Here is a 20,300-nt window from a genome sequence, read left to right on the forward strand (position 1 = left end):
TGCATAATCGTGACCTCCGGAGAACTACATTATTTTAATTAAAGTTAGGACAGTTTTAGTCTAGTATTAGTGGTGTCTGACTGCAATTTATAAAGACGTAACATCTTTGCTCTTTGAAGCATCTGGCCTAAATTATGTGGTGATAATGCAGACAGCTGGGAGGCATACTCTTAAGAAAATGTCAGTCAAAAATCCTAAAGTAGAGACGCAGCCTGAAACAGTGAGTATGCGATCATCCAGGGTAAGAGCGCTGGTGAAATAAATGGCATTTGAAGCAGAGTTTGGAGAACATACTTTCTTAAACTGATGTCCCAGAAAGCATTTGATGCAAGTGGGACAGAAGCTGAATTTGTTAATTCTGTAGCATTGTACAAAATAAGTTTTTATGACTTACTTTGAAAATTCTATAAATGCCTAAGTGTATGATGCTCTGCCAGGCACTGGCTGTTGGACTTGAAATCTACTGCATGTCTGCCTTGTGTTAAGGCAAACATTTGAAAAATTAATCCATATTGAGTGTGAGATGGCAGTGAACCATGACCATTAGCGATGAATATGAGTCTGAGATTCTTAAACCCAAAATTCACATCTTAATGGCTGTACCTGTATTGCTAGAGTGGCCACAAATGCAGCAAAGAGATTAAATGTTATTAATTCCTAGCTATTGATAGAACTGAGTGGCATGAGATGTATTCAGCTCAAAAAGGAGGGTTTGAACTCGGTCATTTTAGGTGACATTGGCTGTGTTTATTAATACCATTCGATGAAGCATTGAACATGCAGGGTTGTGACTGCTGCAGTTTATTTCCATGCTGACTGGTGTTTTCTTCCTTAGGCTTAATTTACATTGGTAGAATTTCTATTAAAAATCAGAGAAGGAAAGACCTGTGAATAAAGTAGAAGATTCTTTTGCGAAATTGCTGTCTTTGCTATGTTGTCATAATAAATTCCCGCAATGTTTGCAAACACTTACTGTACATCGATACGGCAGAGGGTCTCACCAATAGCAAATGACACTTAGAGAACTTGAATGTTAAATTAGCTCATTTTCCAGGACATACAGGCATACATAAAGTTCATCTTTGTATTTTCTGATAGAACCTTTTAAGCCCTTTCTTTGGACCCTTATTTTCATCATAACAAGTTTCATAGTAGAATATTGGGTATAGCATGGCTAAATACCGCGGAGAACTTAAAAATGCGACTTGGAAACTTGCTGAAAAGAACTGGGCTTGCACAGACACTGGCGGACATTAATAAGTACTCAAGTAGTGATGAGGGCCCAAAGAGCATGGGAATCATCATATACCCAAATTTGTTTGTTTCAATAATCCCATTCGTAAGTCTACCATCTGAGTTTGATACTGAAAGGATTATCTAGGATATGTTGTCTGCCATCATTGCCAATATTAATTGTAGTAATTTTAAAATAAAGTTTTCATGCACTGTTTAATCCTACTGAAGCTAAACGCCCTGTGAAGCTGAATCAACCCCTTGTGATTTCTTTTCCATCTCAATATCAATGGTGCATTTCCAGGTTTGTTAATTCGTAGTTGTGTGATATTTATCCTCAGACAAAGTGTCTAGTAATTTCTGATGAGCTCTGATGTCACATTAGCCTTATGGCAATATTGTGTTTCTCCTCATCGAGTTCCTTCATAGTACTCATTTTGCCAGCTGTGCAGACAAGTACAAGTCTAGCATCTGGAAAACTGGAACTGGAACCTGCGTAATGTGGCTGAGGTGCTTTTATTCCACCTTCTGAGTCTTAGCAGTCTTTCCTGAAATATTTCAAGGCTACCTTCTGGTGCTCTGTCTTGAGAATGACAGTGGTGGAGACTGAAGTAGGCTTAAACTGTTTTCAGGATGAGAGTTAGTTTGTGCGTTACTGGTGTTTCACACAGACTGAAAAGGATGAGCTTCCACAAATGTATTGACTCTCATTCCTTACTTTTGTGTCGTCTTAGTTATGATACAGTTTATGCGTAAATTCTCTTTCCTCATCTAATTTCCCTTCTAATTAATCCTGTAATGAAGTCACAATGGTTTTTTCATGTCAGCTTTTTATTGCAGCTATGTACTGTATGAATACATCACTTTTGCATAATGTTGTAATGAAGTCAATGATGAAGGATAATACATTAATGAAAATTTCCATTTATTAAAAAAAATTGGGCAAGTTTATAACTTTCTAAAAAATGTAGACATGTATTATATATAACCACCTTCATCAGTTTATTTACTCTTTTAAAACTTAAATTCAACAAAGAGTATCTCTGCATCGTGGACGTCTAAAACTTGCAGGCAGATATTGACTGGTTCTTGTTTTCTTCATTGTGCAACTGCGCTGAAGGATTTGTTCTGTGCTAGCCTCTGTAGATGCATTTGTAAATTACATGTTGGTGTTAGACTATCTACAGATTGAACTTTTGTGATTTGTTTTCTTTTCCCGATAGCAAACGCATACAGGGACTCCAGTAACGGGGACTGTGAACACCATAGAAATTGAAGCTTTTAAGAGACAGCAGGCGCTTGCACCAGCAGGTACGTTCCGCAGACAGAATTTCACGTTGGTTCCTTTTTTGTTTTTTCCCGAACAGTTAACGGAGCCCACTGTTCTGTAACTCTGGAAATACGGTTTTGCCTCACCTTGGGAATTGCCAAATCCTTAGGACTATCTATTGTGAATGGTGCTGTGCGAAGAGTGCACTCCACTCACAATATATAGGCCTGGGTTTGGCAGGCATGGACACTGTTAGGTTGATTGTTCTGGCTAAGAAGATTGGAGATGGCCAACTCGAAGTTAGAGGGACTCTGCCCTTGGAGCATGTTCTTCATAAATGCTACACATGTTTAGTAGTCATAGCTTTCTGAGCTGATGTTGGAATCATGTGTAGTAGTTTGCTTTGTAAAATTGAACCCATTCCATTATACCATGCCATAAATGGAATTTGAATATCACAGATTCGTCTAAGAGACCACGAATTGAAGTGGGCCGTCATGGGATGGTTTTTCAGCACCCGGGTGTGGCTTCAGGAGTTCCTCTTCAACAGCTAATGCCAACGGCACAAGGTACTGTGTCACCACATGCCAATTGCACATTAATTTAACAAGGAGATGTTAGTGATGGGACTAGAAACTTGGGCTTCTGGCCTTCCAAGATCCTAGTCTCACCACGCACTTCTCCATGTAAATTAATACTTGGTATGCAATGCCTGGTTTGTTTAAGGAGCTGAGTGACGGGCTCCAAAGGTGCATGTGGGCATGGAAATACGTCACAGGTGCTGATGCAAAATGGATAATCTGAGAATTCTGGAACTGAGCCAATGATTTATGAAAAGGAAGCCTCCTAATTTGCAACACCATGACAAATTTTTATTCATTAGTCATGCTCTAGAATATGTGTTAGAGTGAATGTGTTAAGAACTAAATATTATTTAGACTTTATGCTGTTATTTTAGGTTAAATTCCATTAGCTCACCAGTTTTGTTTTTTTTTTTAAGTGTAAGAAATTCAGAACACATACAATGACACTTTTTTTTATAGTTGCTGTGCTCCAAATTTTAGTTGCAGTCCTGTGCATGAAATACTTTGTTGTTTATTGTAATGGTGATTTATTTTGTGATTGTGATGTGGTATTTTCAAGTGATGGTGTCTTGTGGCAAAGTAAGTAACAAATTAGTCTATTTGCAGTTGATTTCCTCTTTGTATCAGTAAAGAGCATTTGACGTTTTAATTTCATCTGTGCTGTGTTTTCTCTTGCTTTGTAGGCGGAATGCCTCCCACTCCTCAAACCGTACAGCTGACTGGACAGAAACAGACTCAACAACAGTATGACCCCTCTAAAGGCCCTCCTGTGCAGAACGCCGCGAGTCTGCATACACCGCCGCCGCAGCTACCGGGGAGGCTGCAACCCACGAACGTCCCCATGACGTCTCTGCCGGCTGCGCTGCAGCTTTCACAGCAGCAGCCACAGGTAGTGGAATCTCCAGCTCAGCCTCAGATTCAAGTGAAGATCCAGCCTCAAAGCGTGCCCCTGGCTTCCGCCCCGCTTCCAGCGCCGCTGCAACAGCAGGTGCCACCAGCAATCCATGTGCAAGGACAGACACCAAACCAAGTGTCGCAGCCGCAAGCTACAATACAGCAACAGGTATGTGAGCTTTATTGGGGTGAAAATATGTTTGTTTCAACACCCAGTGAAATCTTAGATCGTTATCTTATTGAAAATGCATGAAATATGTTAGTTTTTTAATCCTACTGAACACTTAAGTCCATTCCTTATAAAAATTCAGGTTAAATTAAAGTCCACATTATGTTCTGCCGTAGCGTAGACTAAGACAGTATTGAATCCTAAATTCATCACTAACAAATGTGTTTCTTGGACAGACTGTGACTCTGACACGACCATCTGCAGATCCTGCTCAGACTTCTCAGCGTCTTACGGCAAATACACTACCGCCTACCTCATCTGTTGCGCCAGCGACTATCTCGGGCACAACACCGCCTTCTACATATCCAGTACAAACAAACAGGACCTCTCCAGCAACTAACAAGTCTCTGTCCCCTATTGCATCAAAACCCCCAGGCTTAGCAGTAGCAGCAGCACCTAAAACACAAAGTCCAGCTCAGAATGCAGCAGTATTACCACAGGACAACTCTCAAGACAAGCTTGCTGAGCAAGTAAAGCTGGTAAGATTTTTTTTTTTTTGTCTTTTTCCTGAAACTTAAGAAGAGTTAACACACAAATAACAATTAAAATGAGCTATGTGTTTGAGTTATGAAGATGGGCTATTTTTCAGGGGAGTGGGGTATTTGTTGTTTGGTTTTCTTTTTTAGTCTGCTTTACATACTGAGTTTTGCTTTTATGGGCATTCAAAGAAGTTGAAGATGCACTGGTCTTCATACTGTTGTTGCATTCTTTCTATTATATTGATTCTATTTGCTCACTTAAGGTGACTGCAGCCGTATTTATTTTTATAGCTAACTGCAGATGTTTTGCGTATTTAACAGGAACATCATAGAGACTTGTCTTTTCACAAAACCAAGCAGTATTAATAATGAAGATACATTTATCTTCTGTGGATAAATATACATACGCAATTTCAATTTATAAACAAAACCAGAATTATTTGGTTGCAGTTTGCATATGTCTTGGAACTTGTTTTTTGTGCTACCCAGTGAACCTTTTTTAACCTGTTATTTAGCAAAATACTTCTTGCAATACAGGTTGAAGTACTGTGATTCTCTTTATGCATAGGTTCAATTTAGTCCAGTAATTTTTTTATTGATGCAGTGTTCAGACTTGATTTTTGTAATGCGTGTGTCATGCCGTTACACCTCTTTTTGCTGTCAATTATTTTGATGGAGTGGGAGCAAATATTATTTTTCTATTTGGCTACTGGTTTGGGTACATTCTGCAGCTTCATTGTAACTGTATGTACTTTTTAAGGAAAATCAAATCCATCAGCGAATAGCAGAACTGAGAAAGGAAGGTTTGTGGTCCCTGAGGCGACTGCCTAAACTCCAAGAGGCTCCAAGACCAAAATCGCACTGGGATTATTTGCTGGAAGAAATGCAGTGGATGGCAACTGATTTTGCCCAAGAGAGAAAGTGGAAGATGGCAACTGCTAAGAAGGTACTTGAAAAACATTTTTTGACTCGCAACAATTGATCTTGCTATCACTGAGCTTGGTGGCAAAGCTATTTAAATGTTCTTTTTCTACAGATAGAAGTGATGGGGAATGTAAGGCACCAATTTTTAACTTAGATGAGAAGCCCTGTTGTCAGCTTTGGACATTCTAGCATTTGAAACAGACTAGATAATTGTATTGGATAGATAATTTGTATGGATGCAAATAATAGTTTTGGATTTTGTGTCTTTTATTCCCCTGGAAATCAAATAGCTTGTTTAGGGGACCCAGTCAATGTGTTGACCGTGCCATATTTAAAAAGTATGGCTACTGTGCCTGCCTCGCAAGTCAGTTATTCCCCCTCAGTGAAGAATAAATATAGAATTTTGTAAATAACTTCCATTGGGTGTGGTTGTCTGTTTAATTCTTTTTTCTTAATCTCAGAAAAAGATGAAGGAGAACCCATGGAGTTCTAAGGACAGCAGTGGAAACATGGTAGAGAACTGTTTCCGTAGCAGAAGAGAGCAGCACAGTGGGAATAATTAAGTCAGTGATGGAATGAAAACATGGGGAGGTGTGAGACGAAATATGTAAAATCTGTTTATTTACAATAAGCAAGAGTTTTCTATGGATTCTAGCAATGTAGTACCTTCTTTTGATACATTTATGACCCGTTTGGGGTAATGAAGAGAGCAACTGAAGGTCATCAGTTTAAATTGCCATGTCGTTTTCTATTGTATATTCTGAAATGATGGAAACTCAGAACTCTTCCTTATAGGCAAGGTATTGAAATAGGTGTATCATTTTGTAAAATGAAGATCTGCATTTTGAATATAATTTAAATCTGGATTTGAAGCTTTTATTCTATTTGTGGCCAATGGTAGGTTTTTAAGAATAGGAGAAACAGGAAGGGCAAATATGAAATGATCCTTCCTCTGGCAGTATGCTTCGAACTTCTGGAAGTCAGTGTTTTAGGGACCTCCTGAGCTAAAGGTTGCAATCAAGTCAGTCTTTAACAGCCATTGACTGATCTTCCGCTCGTGTATGTATGCTCTTTTTGAACTCATTTTACCTTTGGTTTCTGACGTTTTGTGGTGTGATCTCTATGACTTCATATGTGCTGTCTGAAAAAAAGTCTTCTTTCATGTGTTTGCTGCTAATTTCAGTAGGTTTTTTTCTATTTTTTTTTTGTGTTGAGAGAGAGTAGTTACCTACTTGATGGCTTAGTTGTAGTTCTTGTATTTTCTTTTTCCTTCGAGTTTCATGTCTGTTGTTTTCCTGGCATGGTAAGACTTAGAAATATTGGAGGTAAGTGCTACGTGTGTAAGGCTATGGTCAACATCTGGCTGCTGATAACCACTATAACCTTAGGAAACTCAATGATGCGTATGTTGGGGTAACCTAATTCAGTATCTCTCATGGTATTTTAGATGGTAAGAACTGTGGCTCGTTATCACGAAGAAAAGAAACTTAATGAAGAGCGAGCTAAAAGAGAAGAACAAAACAAACTACGACGAATTGCTGCATCGATTGCTAGAGAAATAGAATACTTCTGGTCTAACATTGAACAGGTAAAATACTGACATATTAATACTTGTGCAAGTCATACTGTTTTTCCCATCTTCAGTAATTTACTTATAAAATTTAAGTGCTTTATGAGACTCGATTTACATTTCAGGTTGTTGAAATAAAACTGCAAATTGAATTTCAAGAGAAGAGGAGAAAAGCTTTGAATTTAAAGAGAATTTCAAGGAAAGGTAATTGTATTCCATTTTTTAAGAAATCCAGTATAAATTCTGATGCTATTGTTTTATGTAATTTCATTCAGTGGGGTTTAATCTTGTTGGTGATAGAATTGTGAGATGCTAATAATAGGTTGTGAACAGAACTGAACTATGAGTTCGAGGTTTTTTAATGGTTTTGTAATATTTCTTGTGGTTTATGTTGAATGCATTTAAAAGTTCACGTAAGAAACATAAAATTGCTAAGCGACTAATGCATACATCAAGTATGTAATTTTTCAGGTAAGGATACAAAATCTGCAGATGACCTTTTGTTGGAAAAAGAAAGTGAAATGGTAAGTCTTTCTGTTTCTTAAAAAAACCCATCAAATTAGTTTAAATATGACTATCAGTGTGAAAAAGTTTTGATTAAAAGTGAAATGTTTTCCTTAAATACATAGTGATGATAAGCAGATTTCTGGGAAGTTACTGACAATAGAATGTATTGTCATAAGCACAAATACCATTTTTTCTGGTTACAAACCACAACTTTTAACGGGGAAGTGGATTGCTGTTGATATGTGTCTTTTAAAGGAAGAATTCGTAGTCACTCAATGGCTTTGAATCAGGCATTCTAAGATTGCAAGACCAAAAAGAATGTACAAATTAATTACCAGCCTTCATTTTGGACAAGAGTCTCATCTAGTGTAACCAGGGATGAACTTTCTGGGGCATGAAAGCACGTTTTCAACTATTCAGCTGTGATTTATCTGCAGAGAGATGTAGGTATATGTTACAGAATGGATCGAACTGAATGAAACTCAAGTATGTTTTGCCCTAGAGGAAATGTGTGCTAGGATGCCTTGCCTGTATCTGTGCAATTGGAAAAAAATGGGCGAGGGGTTGTTGTTCTGAGGCCCTGAGCCATCTGGCGTAGCACTTGCTGAAATGCTCCCCTTTTACCAAGCAGAATGCCTACATCTGAATTCCCCGCTAGGAACAAGCTTTAGCATGTGCTGTCAGCCAGACTGTGGCCTAGCACTGTCTGCGGGTGTTAATTTGCACAGGCTAAACCATGCTGCAGAGTATGCTGGACAGCTGAAAGGTACGATTGTAGGCCTGTGCCAGGTCTTTTTTTATTGACTAGTGAAAACTTAGTCCTTGATTCCAACCTGGGTAAAAGTTTTGTGCCTCAATAATGTTTTTAAGGGAAAGAGTGTGCTATGGCTCTGTGCCGCAGCTGGACCTGAGCAATTTGAACCACAAACACGTGAAGTGGCTGATTGCATGCTACCTTCAATACAGACGCAGAGTATCTGTTTCTGAGTGACCAGGGAAGTGCTAATAGGTGTTAAGTGTCTATTAGCGAATGCTGCTGTGATTGCAAGGTGCTTGATGATTTCTTTAAAAAACAAACAAAAAAACTCCCTAACTTTGTTTTCTACGATTTTACATATTTTAATTATTTAATGCTAGGGTTCGTTATCTGGAAGGAAAAGAAAGGCAAGCACGTCTTTGACTGATGAGGAAGGTAAGTCACTTTTCAAAATTGTGCGTAGTACATAAGTTGTGTATGAAAACCCTGAAGCCACATGTTTTCAATCTGTTACTGCATGGATGCAGTGCTTTTAGCAAACCACATACCAACCCTCATCCATTTCTTAGAGAGATTAGGTAGTCAATTAGATAGTAAGTTTTCCTTAAAAGAGCTTCCCTGAAGATTTGAAAATAAAATTTTCCCTGAAAACACACTGCCATCATTGTTGATAGATTTTACTTCTTTCTGTCCTCATTCCTTTGGTTTTCAAATCTTGCTAGTGGTCTTAAACTTGTTTTGAGGATTTCAGACTGAATAACCCATATTAGTTCCTTTCTTGTGACGACATCTGTGTCATGTTTCTGATAAAGAAACCCCCCTGTTTAAATCTACAGAATAACCTGTCCCTGGTGACCATTGTCAACCAACACTTAAGAGTTCAAGACTGCCTTTTGTCCTGAGGCAGAAGCGCTCCTTTCCTTTTCACTTATTTTCTATGTATAGTTGCTCTCAGATTTTCTTGTTTTCAATACGTCTCATCCTTTTTTGAATCCTGCTAATTTATAATTTTCTATGCTAGTACATGTCAGAGGCATATTACTACAAACTTCATGAATTATTGTGTAATTTGAATGCTAAGGTTAGCATTTGTTTTTATTTTAGTTGAAGATGAAGAAGAAACAATTGAGGAACAAGAAGCTAAAGAAGGAAACATAAACCATCAAACTGAATTGTCTAATCTAGCCAAAGAAGGTAGGCATGTAGCTTGATTCCTCTGTGGTGGGCTCTGAAACGACAGTCGTTATTGTGTTTGTAAATAGGGTTATAAATGAGAGGTTGAATGCATTCAGATGTTCAGTCATAAGTAATCCATATTTATGTCTTTCTGTTTGGAAAGTTGTAGCAGTTAGTTTATGGGATGATGATGGACATCTGTACTTTATAAAGTGGTCCCTATGCTTAACTAGTTATCACAAAAGATAGCTTAAGCAAAAGTATTTCTCTGCTGAAGCACTGTGTTTCTTTAAAACCTCACACCAAAAGAATCATAGAATGGTTTGGGTTGGAAAGGACCTTAAAGATCATCTAGTTCCAACCCCCTGCCCTGGGCAGGGACACCTCCCACCAGCCCAGGTTGCTCCAAGCCCCGTCCAGCCTGGCCTTGAACCCCTCCAGGGATGGGGCAGCCACAGCTTCTCTGGGCAACCTGGGCCAGGGGCTCACCACCCTCACAGCAAAGAATTTCTTCCTGATATCTAAATCTCCCCTCTTTCAGTTTAAAACCATTCCCCCTCATCCTGTTGCTACACTCCCTGATCCAGAGCCCCTCCCCATCTCTCTTGGAGCCCCTTTAGGGCCTGGAAGGGGCTCTGAGGTCTCCCCAGAGCCTTCTCTTCTCCAAGCTGAACAGCCCCAACTCTCTCAGCCCGTCCTCACGGCAGAGGGGCTCCAGCCCTCGCAGCTTCTTCGTGGCCTCCTCTGGACTCACTCCAACAGGTCCATGTCCCCCTTATGTTGGGGTCTCCAGAGCTGGAGGCAGTACTCCAGATGGGGTCTCAGCAGAGCAGAGGGGCAGAATCCCCTCCCTCGATCTGCTGGCCATGCTGCTGGGGAGGCAGCCCAGGATACTCTCAACCTATGTTCTAGGAGTGCATGATAAATATTTAAAACCAGAAGTGTATCAGATTGAACATTTTATCATCAATAGATAATATAGGCTAGAGTATCTCAGAAGGGTTTTGTGACCCACCTGATAAGTCTGAAAAGGCCCTGAAGTGCTGATCTTGGGGGGTATAAATAATTAAAGATTAAGGGGCTTTTAGGGACAATGCTCCGGCTAGCAGCTCTCTTTCATTAGCAGCATAACAATAACTGCTCTGCTGAGCTTGATGTATGCAAAGTATCCCATAGGGATCACTTCACTTATCATGGTAAAAACCTTGCTGATTTTTAGAGGCAAGCTTCACGTTAAGCTAAGCTTGCCTGGCAATTAATGTGCAGTTTCCAAATCCGTTTGTTTGGTCTGTTTGGCAGCTTAGTGGCTGCAGCCAGCTGGCCAGTTGGAGGGATTATAACTCTTGGCCAGTCAGCCAAGTTCCTAATGAGGATGATTCCTGATTGATTTGCCACCGCCAGCATGCACATTCCCGCTTCAACAGATCAGACCAGGGATCATGGAGATACTGTTTAGTGGGGTTGAGGTACAGGTCAGTTTTGAAACTTGGAAGTCTTGAATTGGTTTTCAGCCACTCAGCTGGATTTGATGCCCCTGCCTCCCCAACCAGTGGTTTACTGTCAGTTTGTCTGGTGGGTTTGTAATATAGTACAAAGCAAGCTGGGTGAGCAAGTGGCTTGGTGTGATGCCAAGTGTTCTCCGTAATCAAGGTCATTAAGTAAATATCGCCATCATCCACCTAATAATTACTTTTTCAATTAACTTCTGATTAGAGGACTGGCTTTATACAACTGTGAAGAATGTAATGAGATTAAAAACAATGGTATTGATTGTTACAAGTTTTGATAGTTTTAAACTTACATCCTTTAATGACCTTCAGCTGAATTGCCTCTGGAGGATTTACTGAAGATGTATGAAGGTGCCTTTGCAGAAAACTTTCACTGGCCCCAGCCGAAGCCTGACAGTGAAGAAGACAGCAGTGAGGAAGGTAAATTACTTCTTATTTAGAAGAACTTGTGCCGACTTACATGGTGAAAGAAGTTGATTGGCTCTTCAGGTCTCTGTTAAATGACATTTTATAATAGGGAAAACAAATACTGAGTGAATTACATTTAAAATGTTTTTAATTTTTTAAGTGAAGAAGAATGTTATATACAAGAATGAATGGAAAGTACAGTGGCTTTCTTGCTAAACGTTTGGACTGATCATTAGAAAAAATAGTTTTATTCCTGATATTACTAAATATTTTTGGATAACGGTCAGTGAAGAATATCTTTTTTTTTTTTTTTTTAATTTCTCACCTTATGACATGAAGGCAGTGCTTGCCTGTGTTAAAGTCAAGATATGTAAGATTCTCAGGAACAATAGTGAGCCACAGAAGAGCCTCTCTACACTGGATTAAACAACACACTTCATAGCTAGCTATTATTATTACCTAGTTGCTATCTGTTCTGTATTGAAGTGATGATAGAATTACATGTTTGAGGGTAGGTTTTAGGTAGTATGAGAGGACCTCCCTAGAAGTTGTGAAAAGCTAATGGTCAAGTTAGCCTAGCTAGTGTGAACATTCAAAACATGTACGGCATCCTGCGCTTAGGCTATTTGCATTTTAGCTTGACTAGTTTGAAAATCATAGAATTGTTTTAAAAAGTTACCTGCCTCCTTTTAGACCCCGTCTGACTTCTAGCCATCTCAATTCCTTTGTGTAACTGATACTTAAGTTTATTTTAAATGCCAATGTTATTTTTCTTTCTCATAGAAATGGAAGACCATACCTCTGATAGGGAGAGTCCTCAGAAAGAAGTTGTCCTCATAGACTCCCTCCTTAGCATTGACCAGTACAAGGGTATAGACAGATCGAGTCCTCCGAAGAAGCATATGCGAGACATATCAGAAGTTGCTGCTGCGGCAGAAATGCTATTACCTAAAGGCAGCTCTAGGATAACAACAGCGGTAAGACTCCCTGTTTTCTCCTGCTGTGTGTGCTTTTACAGAAAGGATTTTATTTTTTTTCATGATTTCACAGATTTTGGCAACAAATGACAATAAATATTTTCTAGTCATTGAACTTTAAAATGGTTATGCTTTATGACATGCTCCCTGAATTTAACTCAGAAAAAAAGTATCAAATCATTCACTTTACAGGTAAAGTACAATACTCCATCGCTACTGTACGGGCCCCTCAGAGAATATCAGAAGATTGGGCTTGACTGGCTAGCAAAGCTCTACAGGAAGAATCTCAACGGCATTCTGGCAGATGAGGCTGGACTTGGAAAAACAGTACAAATTATTGCCTTTTTTGCCCACTTGGCTTGTAATGAAGGTAAGTTCATTTTAGACAAGTACTGGGCCAGCATTATCTTTGTGAATTGTAGCCTCAAATCGCTTTTTTTTTCCTGCTGAACCATATCAGACTTTAGTTAATGCACAGAGTAAGATTGTGTCAGAAAAACTTTCTTAGATTGTGTGACATAGGGGTGCTTTCTTATCAAATACGCTGTTTGCTCAATCTGCTGTTACCTTATAGGTGATAAAATTCTTCTGAAGCCTAGTTTACCAGTAAAAAAGCCTCACAAGTTGTTTAATGGCCAGATGGCCGCAGGTAGTTAAATTCAAGGAGTAAGCATGAACAGTTGGACAGACAAGTCTGTCTTGTGTATCATCTCAGATAGTTCTGACAGTGGTGTTGTACTGAGGGTGGTGTAAGAATGTAAGTTAAGGCAAAGCTTGTCATGGAGGTAGTACCTCAAGCTGTTGATGTAGTTGAGGGAAAAATAGGTGCACAAGTTTACTTGAGGTCTGAAAAATAATAAAGAATAGATTAGTCATTAAAATACCTCTGTTATTGAAACACACTTCTAATGATGAATTCAGTGTGCTGCACTTAAAAAAAACATCAGGGGAGAATATAAGCACATGAATTGTCAGGAGCCTCTTTCTGCTGTTAACGGCTGTATTTCCCTTTCTGTAGGTAATTGGGGCCCTCACCTTGTTGTTGTACGGAGCTGTAACATATTGAAATGGGAGCTGGAATTGAAACGCTGGTGCCCAGGGTTGAAAATACTTCTCTACTTTGGCAGCCAAAGGGAACTTAGGGCAAAAAGACAGGTACTGTATTTTACAACTCTTACACTGTTGTGTTTAGCATTTTAGATGGCAAGACTCTTCCTTTAACCTGCATCTATTTATATGTTCTTTAAATCCTGATGGGATATGAGACGTTTTTAACACTACAAGTTGGTTTACGAAGACATTCACACCTAAGAGTTCTAGATTTTCTAGTTTTTGGAACTCCCTTGGTATTGAGCAAACATGCAAAACTTAACCTGCTTTCTGAACTGACTATAATTCAAAGACCAAGACTGTCTTTTAGGATGCTTTGAGTCGTAGCATCGTTCTCTTCTTAGTGGAGAAATAGCTGCTTGCAAGATACCTGAGAGTTCTGCCTTTACTTTTCTGTCTCATCCTCTCTTTCCTTTTCTGTAGGAATGGACAGAACCCAACAGCTTCAATGTGTGTATCACTTCCTACAAACAGCTGTTCAAAGGCCACACAGCATTTATGAAGATGCGATGGAAATACTTAATAGTAGATGAGATGCAACAAATAAAGAACATGACCGAGAAACACTGGGAGGCGCTTTTCAGTCTCCGCAGGTACGGAGCAGAGAATTGTTTTTCCTGCTGGCAGTGGGCTTTTCTCTCTTCATGTGACACAGTTCTCCTCTTAACAGAAAACTGATGGAAAACCTCTTGACTTGCTCTGTCCAAATTCCTGTGCAACATGCACCTGCAGAGGTGCCTTTAGTTGAAACAATCAGGATTCAGAGACATGCTTGGAATCTTTTTGTTGCCACTATCATAACACTGTAATTCTTCTTCGATGGTACTCCGCTCCCAAACAGATCCCCTTGTGTGTTCACCCCTCTGCCGTGAGGAAGCTAGTTTGGTGGTATCTTCAAGACTAAAAAGATAATTTATCCTAGATTTAATTTTATTAGCACTACTTATGTTTTCTGTGTATCTGACAAACCTAAAGCTACAGTGTTTGAGTATTGGTGTCCTTTTCATAGTGATAGTAGCTAAATGCTGTATTGATAAAAATCTGTTATTATTCGCAGCCAGCATCGTTTGCTTCTGATAGACACTCCTCTGCATAACACATTGATGGAGTTGTGGACCATGGTACATTTTCTGATCCCGGGAATTTCCAGACCTTACCTAGATTTTCCAGTAAAAGCAGCTAATGAGGAGAACCAGGATTATTGCCATAAACTGGTCATCAGGTTACACAGAGTATGTTGTCATTTTTTTCTCATCTGTTTTGCTACAGTAGTTAAGCTGTTGGGGGGGAATAGGAAGAAATGAAAAGATGTGGTTATGGAGATTTCTTTTTAAAAATAAGACAAAGACTCAGATTTTGAAGCATAACATGCGGAAATTAAAGAATAAATTAATGGTTATACAACTGTGTGCACAGCAATATGATTGTATATGGCATATGAGGTTTATCACATCAAATGTCTTAGGTGTGAATTTACCTTCCTGTTGTAAAGCTGCATCTTTGAAGTGAAATTTTTTTTTCCCCTCAATTATGAAATGTTTCAGATGATTCAGCCGTTTATTTTGCGAAGATCAAAGAGAGATGTTGAAAAGCAGCTAACAAAGAAATATGAACATGTGCTAAAGTGTCGTCTTTCTAGTCGACAAAAAGCTATGTATGAAGATGTCATATTACAACCAGGGTAAGGAGTTAAAACAGTAAATAAAAAAGGCTGTCATTTTGGTGCTTAAGCAAGATGATAAATGATTGTCACAGTTGGAAGTGTTTCAGTGTTTTTCTGAAATATTCCATTATGACCAGTGAATAGAATATGATTACATTGTAAACTAAAATTACAGGCAAGTGACAGTATGGGCCCAATGAAAAACGTGCATTTACCTCTGGAACTTAAAAATCAGGTTGTAATGGTTGCTGCTATTTTGTTTTAAGATTTGTCTCTAATGAGTGGTTCTTTATTTCTTAAAGCCCAAAGTGTTTCTTCTCCCACCCAACCACGTACCTGTGCTGTGATATCAAGAGGTTATTGATGGGTGCAGGGATGAAACAGAACCAAAGCAGGTAGAGGACAGGGAGCTGGTTAGGTCATATTTGACTGTAAAGTAGCACTGGTCCTTAACTTTCGTGTTTCGAAATTTACATTTGGTACAGTGCTACTTAAAACATTCTAGAAAGACCCAGGTAAAATCTAAGCTTGTTTTAAGACCTTTGCGTAACATACTGACTGCATGTTCTCACCTTGCTGATTTAGGGACATCTCCATAAAAGCTGTACTTAAATGAATGTATTTCTGTAAATATTATTTGGTAGAACCCAAGAAGCCCTCAAAAGTGGACACTTCATTAGTGTCCTGCATGTCCTGATGCAGCTGCAACGGATTTGTAATCACCCTGATCTGATAAACCCCCGGCTGTCAAGTACCTCTTATGTATCAGAAACACTGGAATACAGAACTGCGTCTCTGGTACTGAGTGCCCTAGAAAGGGATATTTGGAAGGTGAGTAGAAAAGTAAACTGGTTTTTTCCTCTCTTGGCGACCATGTAGAATTTTAGTACTTAATATTGTTCTCTCACACATCGTAAGTCTACTTGAAGTTTATAAATAGAAGGAATTCACTATTCCATAACTGTGCCTACCAAGCGCGTACTTGCTGCATCTGTTTTTTTGTAATGGTAGTTTGAGCTTTTCAAGTGGTTTGTAATCAGTAATTTTTCATGAACTCAAAGAGAAATCGGGTTTGCTTTCATCATACTGGTGTTTGCAGGAATTTCCCGACTCTGAAAACACTCTGGGTGGCACAGTGCTTATGTACGACATTCTGTAATTTTCTTTCTGCTTTCAGTAGCTAAAGAAGAGCAAGACTTACTCTTTTCCATATAAGAGTAAACGCTCTGATTCAGTGACTAAATTAGTATACTTCTGTCAGTCCATTTGAAGGACCACTATTTGTGTTATCATTAAAGACGTGATCCCCCCCTCTTTGAGAGAATCAAAGGAAATAATCGCATTAGAGAGAAGTATGAGTAATGGAGCAGATGAGAGGATCTTTTTGGTTGATCTTATTTCCGTCCTTCATATTTTTCCACTCCGAAATTATACGTGTGACATTATAGTTTGGCATTTGAGCTCAATAGTTAACTAACCTTCTGAGAGTTCTTCTTAATTATTTGGAAATTATGGTATGAATGAATAGGCGGTATATTGTTAAATGTGACTTGCTTTGATTTCCATAACTGGCTAATGATTTCAATTCTTTTTCTACTGATGCTGATGCTTATAATGGGACTATCAGCTTAAGATATATTTGCAAGGTTTCTAGACAGTTTGGGCTAATAATGAATAGTTTACTTTTTAAACTTACAGCATTTATTTCAAGTTAAAAAGTAAAATATAGAAAGCAAATTCAGCATAGAACATAGAGAGGACTTAACTGTTCTGGTCATCACGTAAAATAAACCTTATTTTACATTGTCCCTAGGAATCAGACCTGTCTCTTTTTGATCTCATTGGAATGGAAAACAAAATGACTCATTATGAAGCACAAGTGTTGCCAAAACAAAAAGTTACTAGAAAGCTGATTGAAGAAATCTACAGCTCTCCTCCACCGCCAGCAAGGCCCAACCCAGTGAAGCTCAAACCAAGCAGGTATGTACGGCTGCCCTCCTTTGAAGCTGGAGTCACAGGAGGAAAACGTAGTTGTGTTGCTATATTTGCAGAGTTTCTGGTAATGTCATTCACCCAAAACCTCAGAGCTGACTTTGCGTTTTATTATTCTGTTGCTTTCTTGTTTACCCTTGAAAATAAGGATTCTATTTTAATAGTTTTTTGAGGATTACAGTTCCATTTGAAGTTTGTTTATGGATTTTCCATAGTTTATACTTCGCCGGCAGATGAATTTTATTCTTGGGGTCCTTGTTTATGGCAAGGGAACGTTGTTTTGCAAAATTAACGGGGAAATAATTCTTCAAGCCTAAGCTGGGCCTACAGTGTTAGCTGTGCATGCAGTGTTATGAGAGACATATGAAGTTTTATAGCAGGAAATTTTTAGGAGTATTTCTCCCCTAGTGAATTAGGGATCTCAAACTAATGTGGAACTGGTTTTTTGATGCAAAGGAGCTGCCTGATGACCTGCTGGCATGTTGATGCCTCCCTGGAATGACAGGAGAGCCCCATTCTGTTTCCAGCTGTTGGGCTAGACTGTTTAAGCTGTTTGCTGTAATTCTAGTGCATCCTGCATTAAATTGGATGCCTGCTATGAAAGTTTTCTTCTTTTTCAGCCTTAGCAAAATTACTTTATAGAATGTCCACATTTGAAGTTTGCTGAAGTGATGAGTCTTGTCAGTCTGTGAGAAAGAGATTGGCCTCTGATGTGATCAGTTTATACTTTCCTTGGGTGATGGAGTTTATTTTTAAAGTTCAAACTACGATCTTCCTATAGATTTGTACTTTTCGTATTCTTTTCAGGTTGTTTCAACCTGTTCAGTACGGTCAGAAGCCTGAGGGCAGGACTGTGGTTTTCCCAAGCACTCAAGTTCAACGCACGGTGACCACAGCGACGGTAACGCAGCAGGGACAAGTCCGAGGAAGATCACCCATCGCTACAGTGTCCTCAAATCAAGGTAAGAGGGTTAGCGCTAGGTTAGTCACCTTGAACCTCTGCATTGACGATACAAGTTAGTCTGTTCCTAGAACTCCTGTACCCTCTAGCTTAATGGTCTAGAATACTAATGGCTTAAAAATACCAACAGACTAATTGCCAGTAAATTGCCCCACTAGCTTCTACAGTATGATCTTCCAGTATAATGCAAAACTAAGCTTTGTGTAACCTAACTGTTAGCGTAAATATGGCACAGTTGGTATTTAAATCCTGATCACATGTAATATTCTGTCGAAGATGGGAATTTACACTGCTTTTGTGTATTTGTTTAACCTTTAAACAATGCTTTCCAAATATATAATGTTGTAAAAATAGGATGTAGTAAAAGGTGTGGCTAGAAATCCCAGTCTGTAAGGTCAAGCCATTCCTGTAGCCGTTTTAATATCCTGTTGGAAGGTTTCTTTTTAATGCAGGTTGTTTAAAAGAGCGGAGCTAAAACCTCTAACAGCTTGCACAAACAACCCTTATTGATTGCAGCCGCAGCAGCACAGTTTCAGACAACTCAGGCTTCCACCAGTGCTCCGAGACACCAGCCCGCAGCGACCTTCAGCACAGCGACTAGCGCAGCCCACCCTGCGAAACCGCGGGGCCAGACCTCCGTGCCGGCCACGCAGCTGGGCCAGTCCCAGCCCCAGCCCCCCCCGCACACCGTCCAACAGAGTGTGCTGCCCCAGAGGCTGGTGCTCACCTCCCAGGCCCAGGCACGGTTGCCTAGTAAGTGGCCTCCCCTTTCCAGGTTTCTCCCACCTTTGTACTACAACGAGGTTAAGTTACTAGGCACCCTAAGAGATGTGTACAGAATCGTTGTTTTTTTTTCACTCTTCTGATTAGCCTTGCTCAGGGCATTGCTTATGACCAAGGAAAATCGAAAATTGGATAAGAAACAATAGAATTGCTGTGGACATACATTAGCGGTGTCAACTTAATCTCCTGTTTCTGCATGTTTCTTCTGCTGGCAAGACTTCCTTCAGACCAAATGTTTTAGCTCTATCCTAATTATTCCTTTCATATTAAACACTAATCCATCTGCTAAAGGCCTCTCTCGCAGCGAGAAACGTCGCAACTGTTAGGCAGAGAAAAGCGATGAGGCTTTGCTTTAAGGTTGTATGTGCACTGCCTATTAGCATGTGTAGAGAGTACTGAGCACTGATGTATTAATTTTATCTCTGGGGTAACGCACTGCCTTTACAAAAGCTAAATTTTCACGCCAATGTTTTCTCAAGATCACAAAACTTAATGCTTAAATGCCTCTAACCTTTCTGCATTTAAATCACAAAAAGCTTGGTCCTTGTCACATGAAAGCTTTTTGGTTTGTCTAAGTGCAGATCGCTTAATATAAATCACGTTTCATCAGCAAATTTCAGGCCATTTCAAATGTGTATTTACAGTGCCACATGTGTGAAAATTTTTGTCTCTTCCTTAAACCTTCCTTTGTGCTCTTGAAAAGGCAGTGAAAATCAGTTCAATGTCTTTACTCGTTCTGTTACAAAGTGTCACATGAGTTTTCAGGTAGCTCTTAACTTTTTTGCTAATGAAAGTGATAACTTCTAAAATGTTGATGTCCTTACCCTTTAAACAATCAGCTTTTTTCCAGTTTGTCCAATAAATATAGAAAGCAATACCTGCTTAACTTTTATATGACACTTTTGATGCACTAAGTATAATTATGCATGGAAGGCGCTTCAGCACCAGTTTACTAACCAAAACTTTAGACTTGTGAATATTGAACAACCTGCCTCCCACTTTGGTTTTTTTTTTGGTTTTTTAATGCCTGTTTCCCTCCTTAACAGGTGGTGAGGTAGTAAAAATAGCCCAGCTGGCTTCTATAGCGGGAGCACAAGGCAGAATCGCTCAGCCAGAGACCCCAGTAACACTGCAGTTCCAAGGGAACAAGTTCACTTTATCACATAGTCAACTTCGCCAGCTCACTGCAGGGCAACCCTTGCAGTTACAAGGTACTTATTTCAAAGCAGGGAGTTTTCCGTTCTTTAGAATGCTCCTGTTTTTATATAGGCAACA

The 20,300-nt window shown here is 39.3% G+C and overlaps 1 protein-coding gene across 11 annotated transcripts in view; it reads left to right on the forward strand.

Annotated features, from left to right (window-relative positions):
- LOC134522731 (E1A-binding protein p400-like) overlaps positions 1-20,300 on the forward strand; it is a 51,561-nt gene that overhangs the window by 6,903 nt on the left and 24,358 nt on the right. For 7 of the 11 annotated variants that reach the window (XR_010073119.1, XM_063350711.1, XM_063350709.1 and 4 more), the window contains exons 3-24: positions 2,457-2,544; positions 2,965-3,072; positions 3,771-4,150; positions 4,387-4,689; positions 5,450-5,635; positions 7,061-7,201; positions 7,309-7,387; positions 7,655-7,707; positions 8,828-8,882; positions 9,552-9,641; positions 11,444-11,551; positions 12,323-12,516; positions 12,709-12,886; positions 13,535-13,671; positions 14,050-14,219; positions 14,684-14,858; positions 15,171-15,307; positions 15,934-16,120; positions 17,103-17,269; positions 18,089-18,243; positions 18,759-18,995; positions 20,072-20,236. Coding sequence is in view for 10 of the 11 variants with exons in the window: in XM_063350711.1 (XP_063206781.1) it covers positions 2,457-2,544; positions 2,965-3,072; positions 3,771-4,150; positions 4,387-4,689; positions 5,450-5,635; positions 7,061-7,201; positions 7,309-7,387; positions 7,655-7,707; positions 8,828-8,882; positions 9,552-9,641; positions 11,444-11,551; positions 12,323-12,516; positions 12,709-12,886; positions 13,535-13,671; positions 14,050-14,219; positions 14,684-14,858; positions 15,171-15,307; positions 15,934-16,120; positions 17,103-17,269; positions 18,089-18,243; positions 18,759-18,995; positions 20,072-20,236 (3,493 nt within the window). In the remaining variant the exon portion in view is untranslated. The remainder of the gene's footprint in view (positions 1-2,456; positions 2,545-2,964; positions 3,073-3,770; positions 4,151-4,386; positions 4,690-5,449; positions 5,636-7,060; positions 7,202-7,308; positions 7,388-7,654; positions 7,708-8,827; positions 8,883-9,551; positions 9,642-11,443; positions 11,552-12,322; positions 12,517-12,708; positions 12,887-13,534; positions 13,672-14,049; positions 14,220-14,683; positions 14,859-15,170; positions 15,308-15,933; positions 16,121-17,102; positions 17,270-18,088; positions 18,244-18,758; positions 18,996-20,071; positions 20,237-20,300) is intronic. The other 4 variants (XM_063350713.1, XM_063350714.1, XM_063350712.1 and 1 more) reach the window with 3 other exon arrangements.

The sequence above is a fragment of the Chroicocephalus ridibundus genome, chromosome 13 (assembly GCF_963924245.1).
Source record: "Chroicocephalus ridibundus chromosome 13, bChrRid1.1, whole genome shotgun sequence".
Lineage (NCBI taxonomy): Eukaryota > Metazoa > Chordata > Aves > Charadriiformes > Laridae > Chroicocephalus > Chroicocephalus ridibundus.